The following is a 16,520-nucleotide window of genomic DNA, read 5'->3' on the forward strand; positions in this document are numbered from 1 at the left end:
ACATCAGCGACATCAATTCAATTATAACTCTAATTTGGATAATTACAGTGGAAACCTTTTGTAATGCCAGGATTGGAAGATGAGATTAACACAACTTTATTTTGAACTTCATAGACTCATTGGTAGGTGACTCAGGGCACAGAGTGTCAGGCCTGGAGTCAGGAAGATCTGAATTCAAATTTGGCTACAGATACATCCTAGCTATTTGATCCTGGGCAAATCACATTAGCCAAGTTTGATCCAGTTGCCTCTTATATAAACTATGGATAATAATTGCAACTATCTTCCAGGGTTATTGAAGATCAGAGGAGATAATAATTGTGAAGTGCTTAGCTCAGTGTTCAGCATATACTAAATACTATATAAATGTTACTTACTATATTATTATCATAGATAATTTTCATTTGATCTTATAGAGACCTCAGAGGCCTCCTAGTCCAATCTTGTTGTTTTAAAGATTAAGAAAAGTGATGCCCAGGGAGGTTTCAAGTAATATACTCAAGGTCATGATTCTTATTTTAATGGATTTTTATGTATTTCTCATTTTTTTTTGCAAGGCAAATGTAGTTAAGTGGCTTGCCCAAGGCCACACAGCTAGGTAATTATTAAGTGTCTGTGGTTACATTTGAACTCAGGTACTTCTGACTTCAGGGCCAGTGCTCTATCCACTGTGCCACCTAGCCACCCCTATTTCCCATTTTTTTAAAGAGAATATAGTCTGCCTATAGATGCTAGGAGTATCAAAGAGCAGATAGTATGCTGGACTTGGAGGCAAGAGAGACTTGGATTCACATCCCACCTTTAATACTTATAAGCTATGTGACCATGAACAAGTCAAGCTCTCTGAGATTCAGTTTCTTTATCTGTAAAGTATAATATTATAGTGACAGACTCAATGTTACAAGATTGTGGTATGACTCAGGTGAATTAATGAATGAAAAATGCATTGCCAACTTTAAAGTGCTTTTTAAATGTCAGTAAAAATAAATCCATTTAATAATGGATGTTATTATAATAGGATTTTATTACATTGCAACTATTTGTATATTGAGGTTTTTTTTAAAGGAATAGGAAATTGGAGTGATATGGTTCTACTTTTGAAAAATAGATGTATCATTTCTATGCTTAATTTATTCATTTTAAATGTCTTAAAGAGGTTTCCTCATTTTTTAAACTATCACCATCACTTTCAAATATCTCCTTTTCAATAATTGGATCCTGTTATATGATAAAAAAATATAGTTAATTCAAATAAATCTTCATGTTGATCATATCTGAAAGTATGCACTATTGTCCACCACTCCTTCATCAAGTCCCAAAAGTCATAATTGGGCACTATATCTATCAGAATTCTGAAGTCTTTCAGTTATCATTTTTCTTTACATTAGTGTGGCCCTTATGTAAATTATTCTGACTCTACATTGGTTCATGTAAATCTTCCCTAGTTTCTCTAGCTTCTTATTTATTATTTCTATGGTATAATAATACTATATCGCATTTATGTACCATAGTTTGTGCAGTCATTCCCCATTTGGCAAGTTAACTTTCTAATTATTTGTTCTTACTCTTTTCTTCCCTCCATGAAATGTTTGGATTCTTTTATTGATATGATGCTTAAATTTTTAATTCTGTCCCAGGTAAGTCAATGCAGTTAAATAATATCCTCAAATCTAGCTAACCTCCTTTCAGATGTCTTCCTGCAGCTTCCTAGTTTGGACTTCTAGAATTAATCAGTGATTGTCTAACCTTTTATGAAGGCAACTATGATTGAACACCACAGTCTCTACTTCTTTGGATTCCTGCTACTTAAATAGAGTTTTAAAAATTTGATTTGCACTTATAGAAAATTCTGGGATTAGACAAATTTGGAATGCCAAAGCAAACCACACAAATTGAGACAGAAGAAACAGCATTTTTAGGATTTTAAATAAATCTGGGGAGGTTGGGATATATAAAAAGGAAAAAGTGAAGGTTACCTTCATCTTGAGTCCTGGTGTGGTCTGTGAAAGAGGTGGTCAACTTGGGGGAATGTTTGGGCAAATCCAATTCATACTTGTGGTGCATGTGAAAGTGGAGGTTGGGCAGGTCTGTGCTTAGTTTCATCAGAGTAGACAGTTCCTTGAGGCTTTTGACTCCCGCTATCCCATTTCACTGTCTCCATTGATCAAGTTAGGCATGTGCATTTCCACATCTTCACTAAGTACTATGTAGTCATAGGCTTAATAAGTCACATTAGTGAAGAAACTTAATTATTTTCAGAGACATTTTATTATATTGTATGGTTCTGTGGAACTGAGCCTTTTCATACCCCCTTTTTCTGCCCCTCCTCACCCCTCCTTCCCTTTACCCTTTCTTGCCTTTTATCTGATATCTGATAGTGGGGCTAAGGGACCTGTTTAGATGCCCTTTACTTTTTTCTTTTTTCTTTTTTTTGCAAGGCAGTGGGGTTAAGTGGCATGCCCAAGGTCACACAGCTAGGTAATTATTAAGTGTCTGAGGCTAGATTTGAGCTCAAGTACTGCTGATTTCAGGGCCGGTGCTCTATCCACTGCACCACCTAGCTGCCCCTAGATTCCCTTTACTTTCAAAAACCATGGGGTTTTTTGGGGGAGGGGTTAGATAGCTCTCAAAAATGCTCAAATAATGGAGTTTCCACTGGTAATATTTTTTGCCATCAGGATGAGGCACAGTTAAAACTGAAATGGAGATACCTGCAAAATTATTCATTTCAGTCCTGCAAAACAAGTATCCAGGAAGTACACTATGATGGGGGTTAGAGATTGGAACCTCAACCACTCCCAAAGACAGGGAAGTTTCTTCGACCAATACCTTCTTTGAAACAAAATCTTAGAGCATAGTTCTCAATGTGTGATCTGGAGAACATTTAGGGTCTTTGAGAGCTTTTAAGGGTTTTTTTTAAAAATCTGTTATAATATTAAAACATTTTGGGGCGGATAAAGCACCAGCCCTGGAGTCAGGAGTACCTGAGTTCAAATCTGGTCTCAGACACCTAGCTGTGTGGCCTTGGGCAAGCCATTTAACCCCATTTGACTTGCAAAAAACCTAAAGAAAAACTATTTTAATTTCTTATATGGTAAATATTGATAGCTAAAACCCTTACATAAACAACAATTTTTTGGAGGGGAGGTCCTCAATAACTTTGGGATGAAAATTTGTGAATTGTTGTCTTAGAGCTTTGAGAGGGGAAGAAGCCCAGCCAGTATGTCAGTGAGGGGGATCTGAGACTGGCTCTTTAAGCTCTATACCTCACAGACTCTAAAAAGCAAATAAAACATTCAGGCTCATAGAGACTACCTTACCCAGTTACACTACAGTAAGTATCAGAGGCAGGGGTCAAACACCTTCATTCTATCACACCACCCTTGCTATGTTATCATTCAGTCCACAAACATTTATGAAGAACCTGCTATGTGCCAGTCACTATTTGAAGTGCCTAGGATACAAAAAAAAAGGCCAAAACACAGTTACTGTCCTCAAATAGTCCAAGTCTTAAATTTCTCCCTTTTCCAAAATATTCTCCATTCAGCCAGTCACTTCCTCTCCTCCGGAAACTTCAGTGACTCCGTTTTCCCTCCAGGATCAAATGCAAATCCTCTTCTTGGTGTTCAAAACAGTTCATAACCTAAAACCCTTCTACCTTTCCTACAAGACTCCTTATAACTTACTCTCCACCACATACTCTTTGATCCAATGACACTGGCCTCCTGATTGTTCTATGAACAAGACTCCATCTTTTGGCTCCAGGAATTTTCTCTGGCTATCCTCTATTCCTAGAATACTCTGGCCACACAGCTAGGTAATTCTAAGTGTCTGAGACCGATCTGAACTCAGGTACTCCTGACTCCAGGGCTGGTGCTTTATCCACTGTGCCACTTAGCCGCTCCCAATCCTTCTTAATAATAGTGCCTTCTCAATCTAAATTACTTGCTATTTTTTCCTAACAATAGCTCTTTTTTCATTTCTTTGCTTTTTGTCTTCTCCATTAGATTGTGAGCTCCCACAGGAGAGGAACTCTCTTTTGCCTCTTTGTATTTCCATTACTTAACAGTACTTAGTGAATAATAGTTGCTTAATAAATGTTTATCTATTAAGAGCTCACATTCTGATGGGAGATACATATAACTATGCACATACATACTATAAGCAGTGTAAATGGGAGGCAATATCAGAGAGAAGGTGCAACAGATGGAGGGGGTGCCGACTTAAATGTCTTCATCTCTTGCAAAAGGTTAGATTTGAGCTGAGTCTTGAAGAAGGGCAGGAAAACCAGAGGCAAAGATGAGAAGGAAGAGCATTTAAGGCACTGGGAGGGTCACTAAAACACATGGTGTGGAGAGGCAATAACAAGAAAACCAGGGTTGCTGGATTGTAGAAAACATGAAGGGGAATAAAGGGAATTAAAAACTGAAAAGGTAGGAAAGGGCTACATTGGAAAGGGTTTTAAAAGCCAAAGAAGATTTTCTATTTATTCTTGAAAGTAAAAGGGAATCTCTGGATTTTATTGAGCTGGGGAATGTCTTGCTGAGAATACATAAATAAGCAAGATATGATCCCTTGGACCTCAAGGCATATTTAAATCTAGTAGGGCCAATAAGACAGGGATGCAAACAAGTATAATAAGATTAGAATGTGGGTGGGGTATAGGAGTGGTAGGAAAATGTGCTATGAGAAATTCAGAGAGGGAGAAGTGCCTTCTAGTTAGGAAGCTGGGAAAGGCTTCTTGAAGTAGATGGCACCTGAACTGGCTCATCCTCATAAAATATTAATTTGCTGCCCCTATATCTCAATATTCATGAGTAGTTCACAGGGAACTAAAAGTTCTTGGTGGTTAAAACATGCAAATGAATGCAGTTGACTACCAACAGTTTTTCTTCGCTTCTATATTTGTTATTGACCAGTTCCTCATAACCACAACATAACTGAGGGCTTTTATCAGTACTTTCTCTCTCCACCACTCAGTCCCATATCTATTAAATGTGAGATCTATGAGATCCTTCCTGATTTAAGCCTTATTGCTTCATCTCTCCAAACTTTAAAAAATACTGTAATCTCAGGCTTCCCTTGATTTAGCTAATTTTTTTTCCCCAAGTATCGGCTTGTTTTCTTCTAAATGGTATCTCTAGCAAAGCAAAAATACTTTAAAAAAAAACCGCTCACCATGTTTTCTTTCTTTATTTGCCACCCTCCCTTTCTTTTCCTCTTTTTCTGGGTTTGGTATGAACAGAAACTGCCTTGGGACTAGTGAAGCCCAGAGCAACCTGAGTGGAGGAGGAGAAAACCGAGTACAGGTCTTAAAGACTGTTCCAGTTAACCTTTCTTTGAACCAAGATCACCTGGAGACCTTAAAAAGGGAACAGTACAGTACAAATGTGTCTGAGGGTTCAGCAGGCTGTGTGGCAGGAGTGGTTGTGGTGAAGGCTGAAGAGTTTACACCTGTCTTCATGGCCCCATCTGTGCACTACCCCAGAGGAGAAAATGAGGAGTCCCGTGGGGTCATCTTTGAGCAAAATCAGTATGAAGTACCCAGCATGGCTCCCCATGCCAACTATCTCAAGGATGACCAACGAAGTACGCCAGACAGCACTTACAGTGAAACTTTCAAAGATGGCACTACAGAGGTGAGTCAAATCACTAGTTAGTTGAATGAATGTCTGATAACTAGATATCCAGTCTTGGGTTTTCAAAAGGCAAATAAGATACATTTTTTAAATGTTTGGCATTTTTTAAAATATGGAAATAAATTTGGAGCACGTGTGTGTGTGTGGGGAATATGTATTTGCAAAAGGCTGTTTGTTTTTGATTTCTGACATTTTAACCCATTTGTTTCTTTTAAATAAGTTTGGATTTTTAGTCATTAAAACTACTTATATTGTTCATGGAAATGATGAAATCTTACTTGAAAGCTCAAGTTTTTAAAGCTATGAATTTTTTTATGCAATTTGTACTTCTATTTATCATCTTGTCATCTCTTATAGTTTGCTATTAAGCACTCCAAATCTTGACTGAATTAAGGTTGCCATCTCCCTGATTTTTGACCTGGATCTGATTGTGCTTACCCAGTAATTCCAATAGGCCTCTTCAATGTTCAGAAAACATTCTGTGCTTTTAAGACCACTAGAGTTATTATAATGTGGTTAGAGCATGCCGTGGAATACTGCCAACTCAAGGTCCCAACACACCTTTCCAAGGTCCTATGCTTCTTCTGTGGCCTATTTCCTATCATCAATGAGTTCCCAAAACCTCTCACCTTCCCTTCCCCTCCTCCCCACTCACACACATTGTTTTCTTCTCATGAAAGATTGAAGTCTGGGGCTGAAAATTGAAGGCTAGGTTATCTTTGAACTCTTACCACCCTAATCCCAAATGTTTTTGTCAGAAATTCTAATTCTTAAGAGTATTTTACTATGATTTTCCAATCTTTTGGGAACAATAGAAGACAACATTAGTGTTAAACTCTAGCTGATATTTACCTTCATTTTCAGACAATATTAGCAGGGTGGCCATGCTGCTCATAGAAGCTTTGAATGTTCTAATTTATAATAATTCAAGTGCATAAGGTGGTTATTAATTAAAATTTTTTTTTTTAACTTTTCACATGTCTCCCCTTCATCATCCTTTCAAGGAAACTTTGTCATCTCCATGGTGTTTCAGAGAATGTATGCAGCATAGGACTAACAGGAGATTGAGAGGCAGATCTATCTGGGGAGAAGTTACCTTTGTCCAAGCTTATGTGACTGGCAAGTGAATTGGATTTAAGTGAGGCAGGACTGTGCAGTCACCAGGCTCATTCTCTTCCTGAGTCTCCTGGGTCCAGTGGCAGGATATAGATTTGGATGAGTGGAGATGGCACTGAATGCAGTGGGAAAGCATGACCTTTTTTAAGCTAAGTTCTTCTTCAGGTTTGAGTTGGTCTGAGGCAATGCCCATTTAGATTAAATAAGAACTGAGGCAAAACAAATTGTCTCTTTTATCTAGTCCAAAAAAAGGCTTCAGGGTTTAATGACAAAAAAAAAATTTCTATTTACATTCATACATAAGAACCCAAACTGAACTAGGTAGACTGGAGTTAGGGCTTATTGTTGGCCAGTGAGAGTCTGAGTGAATTATACTTGAAGAAATTTGACCCTTAAACCTTCAAAAATGAAAGACAAATAATAATCTTTGAGTAGTAGCAGCTACTACTACTCTCTCCTCCCTCTCCCTCTGTCCACATAGGGAATCATACCCTTGCCTGCAGATATTCTGCCCAAAGGAATATAAATTTTGATTGCATATATAGTGAAGCTACAATGCAATGACTTAGGGTTGGATAGAAGAGATGTATTCCCAATCCTGGAAGTCATCTCCTTTCTTTCTCTTGGAGATTTGAAGTAAAATCCTTAATATCATTTTATAACTTATATTTAAACTCATTTTCCTGTCTATTGTTTTCAATAATCCTTATTGAAAGAAAAAAAAATTAAATAGAGACTGTGCTGGTTTTAATTATTATGGATGTTCAGTACATTAGAATGGAATTTTCCTATTTTTAATAATTTTATTCTTGATACATAATACAGTGTCTGGTACTCAGTAGTGCTTGATAAATGTCCACTTGGTTGATTCGATCAATAAACACTCAATAAATATAAGGAATCACAGTTTGAGAACTGTAATTTACCTCTGAGGGCATCTAGACCAGTCCTGTCACTTTACTGATGAGGAAACTGAAGCACATAGAGGTTAAATAACTTGCCAGAAGTCATATAGGTCATGAGGAGCAGAGCTGGAATCTGAACTCAACTCTCCCCACTTGGGTTTTCACATCCAATGTGTATCTATCTATCTATCTATCTATCTATCTATCTATCTATCTGTCTGTCTGTCTGTTTGTCTCTCTCTCTCTCTCTCTCTCTCTCTCTCTCTCTCTATATATATATATATATATATATATACATATATATATATATATCCCAGTGGATCAGAGGTTTCTGTGAAAAAAGTGAAAAACAGAAACAGACCCTTACTCCCATCAATTCTAGGACAAATGGATGCCCCTTCATGAGAGAACTGCCATTGACATAATTTTAGACTCTATGTGACTCTTTTCATTTGTTCCTGCGTATTAATAATAACTGGGTTTTTTGACATATAACTTGACAGTTACGATGAATTTTACACACCTTTTTAAATTTGGGTCTCAGAATAGCCCTATGAAGTGGGGGGAAGGGAAGGAAGGGCAGAAGCACATTTTATGTTTTAGACACAGTGAAAAGGCACTTTTTAAAAAAATAAATATATTCTCATCTGATCCTTGAAGGTAGGACTGTTCTTATCCTCATTTATAGTTGAGGAAAATGAGGCAGTCAGCAGTGAAATCATTTGCCTAGCTATAATAGTATACTAACTATTAAGTGTGTCTGACACCAAATTTGAACATAGGTCTTTCAGTCTCTAAACCCAACTATCTGTTCACTGGGTCACCTTACTCCTTCTTGGTACTGTAACTATTAATATCTTTATTTTGCAGGTGAGGAAACAGACTAGGAAAGATTAAACTCAAGGTGACATAATAGTTAGTGGGGACAGCAGTGGAGGCCAGATCCAACTCAGAGTTCAGGGCTTTAACCACTCTCCCACATTGTCTTTCAAAAGGACTTAGGCATATCGTCCAATGGCAATGGAATAATTAGGTGTGTTATCAGTTGTATTTGTGTTGCAGATAAAAGTCCTATGAAAAGAGGTGATTGTATTTTTTTTAATTTCAAAAAGGAAAAGTAGGGTAAGGAATTCTCTGACCCTACCAGAAGCTAAATGTTTGGGCTCAGTCTCAATATTTTTGATTTAACTGCATTGTGGAGTTTAATCATTACAGTGAAAATCAGTGTTTGCATTAGGCTTTAGCCTGCTGCATTTAATTTTGGTGAGTTTTTTTAAGTATTCCAGTTATAAGCTTTTGCTATAGCATTGCCAACTGGTCATATGATTAGGTGACCTCTGAGTAATGTTGTTAAGCAAATTCCTGTAGTAGAAATCTTCGGTTGCAGTCTATTACACTCACTGGTGGATTATTGAATTATATGGTGAACACTGCTGAATTCAGAATGCCTCAGCCAAACAAGGGAGACTAGATGTTAAACTTGGACAGATAGAGGGGAAGGTTGTTGTTATGAAGGATCAAACTGATATCTCTTAAAGAACCAGTGTCTGTAGAACATGAATAGGCATATAAGCTTTAAATATTTTATATTTTATATATCCTAACAATATGTATGCATAGTTTATTAGGAATTTTGATCCCTTATTTACCTCATCTCCAGTAAGAAAAAAGGCAACTGTTATCAAATCATTTAAAAAAATATTTTTAAAGCACCTAAAAGCATTGTGCAATGTGTGGAAGAAAGGATATTGTGAAGTTAAAAAAATTCAATAGCTTGCTCTCCAATTAGGGCAAGAGTTCATAAATTCAGAAAAAGGACAAATATAAGAACATCGTATTTAACAAGAGTTTTGAAAATTTGCCTTCAGATCTTACCTCTGATACATAATATCTGTGAGGACAAACTGGCCTTTCCACTGGCTCTCTCCATGCCTAGAATAATCTTCTTCCGTTCAGTCTCCCTGATTGGCTGTTTGAAGCAACTCTAAAGAAACTACAGTTATCCCTTCTACAATGTTACTTTCCCCATCACAGTTTTTATATATTATGGGTGGGCATAAGAAATTAAATGAAAGTTTTTGTGAAGGTTTGCCAATGCTGCAGGAAGATTGACAACACAGAAAAAATTTAAAAACTCAGAAATATAGGATATATCTATATCTATAGATAGATATAGATATATAAATATTGTATCATATCAACATTTTATTTTTTAATATCAAAATAATTTAGACTTCTTCTGTGGTACAAAGGTAGGACCAAAAATTTTAGGTAGATTATCTAGATAATGGGAATATCGAGCCATTAACTCCTAAGATGTAAAAAGGATGTGTATATAAATTGCAGAAAAATTTCAGAACTCTTTTGGCAGAGAGAGACTCCTCCCTGGAAGTTGCCTATTTCAGTAAAATCTTCCTTCCTCTCAACTTTGAAAATTCTATGCCAGAAACCATTCAGACATTTTTTTCAGGTTGAAGTCAGTGTTAACAGTTAACAGTTCTGAATATTTCTGTGCCAAGATGACAGAATAAAATCAGTAAGCAAAAGCTTTGAAACAATCGGTTTGTGAGAGGCAGGTTGGTGCTGTGCAAAGAGTTTGGAGGCTGGGAATTTTGGTTCAAATCCTCCCTCTGCCCAAGGGAAAGACTAAACAAAACACATTTTAAACTAGTTCTGGCTATACTGGAATGCCTCCCTCTCCATCTCTGCCACTTGGAATCCTTAGAGACCCAGCTTGGTCACCACACTCTGGGTGGTGTGATCTTTTCTGGTTATTTCCCATGCACATACACATATAAAATATATGTATACATAAATATGTGTGTATATACTCATATATATATATATATATATATATATATATATGTATATGTGTTGTTTCTCATTTGAGTGCAGGAGTACAATGACTGTGCTATTCTACTGGGATATTCAGTAAAGGACATTTCCAGGCTTTAGTGGATCTCTAGTGGAAAGAAGAGAATGAGACTTTTGATCTCACTGAAAGATTTAGGGTGTACAAATAGTAATATCTACTGCATCTCCTAGGTGCACCATTCCTACTTATATCTATATCTCTATATCTCTATTTTCTATCTCTATCCCTATTTATATATATATATATCTATATAATAATGTTTTTCCTTCCTTTTCAAAGAAGATCATGACATCAGGGAGGTGATACAATGACAAGCACATGAATTGGATTTGAGTGAAGGGATGCTGTGCTAAGTCACCAGCTTCACTTTCTCCTCCAGAGCCAACTGGGTCCAGCTGCCAAACATAAATCAGGATGACTGGAGATGGCCCTGGGTGCAAGGCAATCAGGGTTAAGTGACTTGCTACTTACTGACTGTGGGACTCTTGACAAGTCACTTAACCCCTTTTTGCCTCAGTTTCCTCATCTGCAAAATGAGCTGGGGAAGGAAATGGCAAACCCCTCTATTATTTTTTTACAAGAAAACCTCAAATGGAGTCAGGAAGAGTTAGACATGACTGAACCACAAACAAGGGGCAAAGGAGAGATTCAAAGATTTCCCACACTAGGAAAACCCAAGATGAGAGAATATGCTTTCAACTGGAATAGGGATAGGAAATCAGAGAAGGCTCCATGGAGGAAATCATACTCTAATCTTTATTTTGTTACTCAACTTTTTTTTAGTTAACAAGCATTCCCACCTCCTCCTTCACTGAAAAGTCCTTGCAACAAATAAACACCCTCAAGCAAAATATTTCCCATATCCAAAAAAATGTACCTGGACTTGTCTTTATAGGAAGAGAAGGATTCTAATAGGTTGAAATGAAGATACAGTGAATTCTAGGTCCAAGATATGAATTGCACAAATACAAGAGAATGTATGATGAGAAAAATGGATGGTTAAGTAGTTCAGTACTACTAGAACAGAGTGTGGGGATAGGGACTATGAAAGTTGGTGAAACCAGATGGCAAAGGGTCAGTCTTAAATGTTCAAGGAAGTCTGTACTGCATACTGTATCTCCTTTTAAATAGACTAGCAACAAAGAATTGATGAGCTCACATAAATTATTTATTTGTCTGTCTTCTACTCAAGTTACACTTTTTTATTTGTTATAGTTAGAAAATTCAGTAAAATCAATGCTTTTTAATGGTACCCTGCTATAAACAGACATGGCTACCAATTTTTGCCTTCTAACAAGAAAGATCTAAGAAGACAGTTTTCCGCTCAAAGTATAATACCTGAGAAATAGATAGATAGTTGCTTCACCCCTCCAGTCTACTCTGAATGACAGTGTTAGTTAACAAGTATATATTAAATACATGTAAGCTTCTAGGCACTAATCGAAGTCCTTGGAATACAAAGAGGCAAAACATGGACTCTGTCCTTAGGAGCTCAGATTCTAAGGAGCACAACAACTATGTGCATACAAGATATATACAGTGTAAATAGAAGGTAACTGAGAAGGAAAGTGTTAGCTTTGGGGGAAGGGATGGGAATCAGGAAAGTCCTGCTGAAGGTGAGATTTGAGCTGAATCTTGAAAGCCTGGGAAACTAGGAGGTCAAGCTAAGCAGGGAGGACGTTCCAGGCATAGGGGATTTAAATATTCAAGAAATGTAGTCTTGTGGAAGGAACAACAATGAGGACAGAATGGCTGAATTGTAGAGTTCATGGACTGGAGATTTTTCTTGTAGAAACAAAGTTTTTATTTTGTTATTTTCTTACTCAGAAACTACTCTGCCTGACTCCTCGGGTCCTATAAAACTGTACACCATCCAATTATGTAACTCTTGTTCTCATTTCTCAATTATGCTGTCTTTTTATTCTAATTATACCTGGAGTTATTATTTAGACAAAAGACAGTTGTCATTGCCTCATGTATTCCATCTTTAATCATATTTACCTTGCCTAGGATATTGTACCTTCGCTTTTGTCTTTATTCATTCTACCCAGAGAATAATACAGTTTTATCTGTGGAAAGGAACATCTGAGGCATTGGAAGACCTTCAGGAGGTTTTTCAACCCACTATTCCTAGAGACAGCCACTTTCATTTTAGGATAACTCTAAATGTTGCAAACCCTTTATTTATTTTAAGCTTAAATCTCCCCTTTTACAGTTTCCACCTAGTTTTTTTTCTTTTTAGATTTTTTTCTTTTGCAAGGCAATGGGGTTAAGGGCTTGCCCAAGACCACACAGCTAGGTAATTATATATTAAGTGTCTGAGGCTGGATTTGAACTCAGGTACTCCTGATTCCAGGGCAGGATCCACTGCGCCACCTAGCTGCCCCTTCCACCTAGTTCTGTACCCCACCCCCTAGACCATGAAGAGCAATTCTATTCCTCTTTTCCATATTTGAAGGCAGCCACGATATCATTCCCTTTTTCTTTTCTAAGCTAAGTATTCCTGTTTCCTTCTATTAATTTTTACATGGCATTTTCTTTGTAGACCTTTCATTAACCCCTTTTGCCTTCTTCAGTATATATTCCAGATTATCTATGTTCCTAAAATAGTCTTTCTTAGAACTGAATACAATATTCTAGATGTAGTCTGACCATGAAGGATGTCAGTTAAAATATTTTCTCTCTTATTCTAGACACCATGATTATTAATTTTGCCTAGGATGGTATTAGCTTTTTTTTTTGGAAGGTGCCTACCCTCTCACTTCAATAATTGAGACAGAACCTGTGACCCTTTAAAACTACCACATCTTTTTCTTCTGATTTCTGAAACTAGTAAATGCTTTCTCTACTATGCTACATTGTCTTCCTCAATAAATAAATAAATGTAATCCTGAGGATATTTCCTTCCTTCACTCTCAGTAATACGTGGTCCCTTTTATGTTTTCATCATATTCTGCTATGTATCATAGTTATTACATATTTGTCAATGTGCTAGCCCAATTCCTATGCCTGCTCTATGAGGGTAAGTACTCTGATTCTCTCCCATCATCTAGTACACTGTTTTAGGTAAGGCATTCAACCTCTCTGTTTCTTCATTTATAAAATACAGGTTATGATAGTGCCTACTTCCCAGGGTTGCCATGAGGATAATTTAAGTCTAGCATTTTGCAAACATTAACTATTATTATTATTGGTTGTATTATAGAGGCTTAATAAACTACTATTGAAAGAATAAATGAACATACAATCAAGTAGGAGAGATGATGAAAATTAGTTATGATCATAAATAGTAATTACAAAAGTGTGTCGACTAGCAAAAAAAGGATAGATTAGGAGATATTCTTAAAGTTTGGGCATTACTAAACTGAATCTGATAAGTTACATGTAGGAAAGGATAACCTTCAGAAATGGAAATAAGCTTTAATAGTATATTTTAAAAAAAGTCTCTAATAGCCTAAACTACATTAAGATTTTTGTGACACTCTATACCATATATTCTAGGACAGATAGAAGGAATAAGTTTGTCTCATTTTATATCAAATTTGGCCTCAGGAAGACCTAAATTGAAATCTACCTTAGATACTTATTTGTCTTGTGACAGGCAAATCATTTAACTCCTGCCGCTTTAATATGGGACAGATAAAGAAATTGAGGCTGAGAAGGGCTTAGTGATTTGCTCAGGGTCCTACAGTCAGGTTGTTGGGAAGATTAAATGAAATAATGTGTTAAGTGATTTGTAAACTTTAAAGCTACATAAATACTTGGAAAAAAGCTTAAAGGTAAAAGAGGAAAGCCCAGGTATATAGGGGACCTACTTTATTTTTTAATTTAGTGTATTTCAGTCACAGACATTTTTGCCTATTTATATAAAATGTTTTGAATTCTTGAAAATCTGACATATTTCTTCTGAATAAATTCAATAACAGTAGCTAATAGATTGACAACTTAGTTTCATGACTATATTATATTTTGATTTTGGAAAATCTCAAATATTTTGGAGTTTTTTTTGATGGGGGGGGTTTGGGGGCTTATCAAGGGATACTCATGTGCTTCCATTAGTCAATTATTATACTAGTATGAGATTTAAGGTTCTTGGGAAGAAATTTTTATTAGATTCCAGACATTACTTTTATATGTATTAATATTTCTAAACAAATGAAAATGTATTTATTTGAATTTCACTAAATTTGAATTTTCAGATTGCCTGTTTAGAGCTCATTTATGATAAAAAAAAGTACAAATGACCAATTTATAGGACAGTGTGAAAAATATTTAAGCCAACAATATGATATGTGCACATGAAACCAAACTTGGAGTCCATAAGTCCAAATTCTGCCTGCCACACTTAAAAGCTGTGTGATCCCAGGCAAATCAATTAAGCTTTCTGAGATTCAATTTCTTTCTTTGTAAGATGGGAATAAAATACCTGGAATTACCATCTCATAGGAAGATTATGAGGTTCAACAGCAAGGTTGTATTGTACTTTGCAAAATTAAAGCTATATATAATTATCAGCTAATGTTATTATAATGAAGCATCTGTTTACAAGAAAATGATATGCTAAATATGAATAAGCATTATGTTTTGAAATTTTCTCCAAAGACATTCTATTAAAGCAACTGTTTTGAATAAATAAAAATATGTCAACCTACTAGAGATATTATATGAACACAAAAATAATAAATTTGTGTTTCCTGAGCAAATATACTGTGGTTCAGACTTTTCCCAAATTCAAACTAAACTTTTTTTTAATTTTCATCTAGTATAGAAATGGGTACATAGTAAGTACATAATATACATTTTATTTATTGATTGATAAATGAGGTTTCCCTATAATAACTTATCTTTAGTAAACGAAAGCATTTCTGTTTCATCAGGGAAATTCATACATTTCTTCTTATTGTAGTTGGTTAGTCAATAACCATTATTGAATCCCTCTTATGTGCCAAGTCTTGTAGATCAGACATATATGATCTTTTTGAGATTTTCCATTTAGTATTAAATTGCGCATGCAATGATCACTTCTGCATCTAAACCCAGGTAAATCATAACTGACAAACTGAATAATTATGGTTTCCCAAATTTTACACTACTCTCCCTACTCTATAATAATTCAGTATAGTGATATGACTAGTGCAAAAAAAGTAAAACCTACAGCTGTTGGATTTTAGACACATTTCTCCTTTCATTTTGGCAAAGATGCTAAAGAATAATGAAATATGGAAAGGCCTGAAAGTGGGAGAGACAAAGAAGTTGGCACCAATCATCAGGAATCCATGAAATAAGTTCTAGTTAAGAGTTTAAGGGGTGTCTAGGTGGCGCAATGGATAAAGCACCAGCCCTGGAGTCAGGAGTACCTGGGTTCAAATCCAGTCTCAAATACTTAATAACTACCTAGCTGTGTGGCCTTGGGCAAGCCACTTAACCCCATTTGCCTTGCAAAAAACAAAACAACAAAAAAAAGAGTTTACCATATGATTTGAAGAATGAATAGTTTTTTAAGTCACCAAGTCCAGAAGAATTGACTGTAAGGAGTGAATAAGAGATCCAGAGGATGATTTGAAGTTAAATTTATAAAGTTAAATTTATCAAATATTTCATTTTAAAAGTAAACTATATTATATCCAAAGCTCCATGTACAATTTTTTTTTGTTCTTCTATGTATATAGAAATGCTTAGTTTATTTAATGCTTAAGTTCAGAATACAAAATCAATTTTTTTTAAATGAAGATGGTAGGGGGCAGCTAGGTGGCACAATGTTAGAGCACTGGTCCTGGAGTCAAGAGTACCAGAGTTCAAATCCAGTGTCAGACACTTAATAATTACATAGATGTGTGACCTTGAGCAAGTCACTTAACCCCATTGCCTTGCAAAACTGAAAAAAATGAAGATGGTATCTGAAAATGGATTTTGGATTTCTGGATGCAATATAATAATGATAAACTCTTGGCTAAGGATGGCATTCACTTAATGGATATTCTGGTA

At 35.9% G+C, this 16,520-nt stretch overlaps 1 protein-coding gene across 1 annotated transcript in view; it reads left to right on the top strand.

The window, feature by feature from the left end:
- The window catches only part of GRHL2 (grainyhead like transcription factor 2), a 210,453-nt gene that overhangs the window by 47,742 nt on the left and 146,191 nt on the right, over positions 1–16,520 (top strand). The window contains exon 5 of the mRNA XM_074202113.1: positions 5,246–5,639. Within this exon, the coding sequence (XP_074058214.1) occupies positions 5,246–5,639 (394 nt within the window). The remainder of the gene's footprint in view (positions 1–5,245; positions 5,640–16,520) is intronic.

The sequence above is a fragment of the Macrotis lagotis genome, chromosome X (assembly GCF_037893015.1).
Source record: "Macrotis lagotis isolate mMagLag1 chromosome X, bilby.v1.9.chrom.fasta, whole genome shotgun sequence".
Lineage (NCBI taxonomy): Eukaryota > Metazoa > Chordata > Mammalia > Peramelemorphia > Peramelidae > Macrotis > Macrotis lagotis.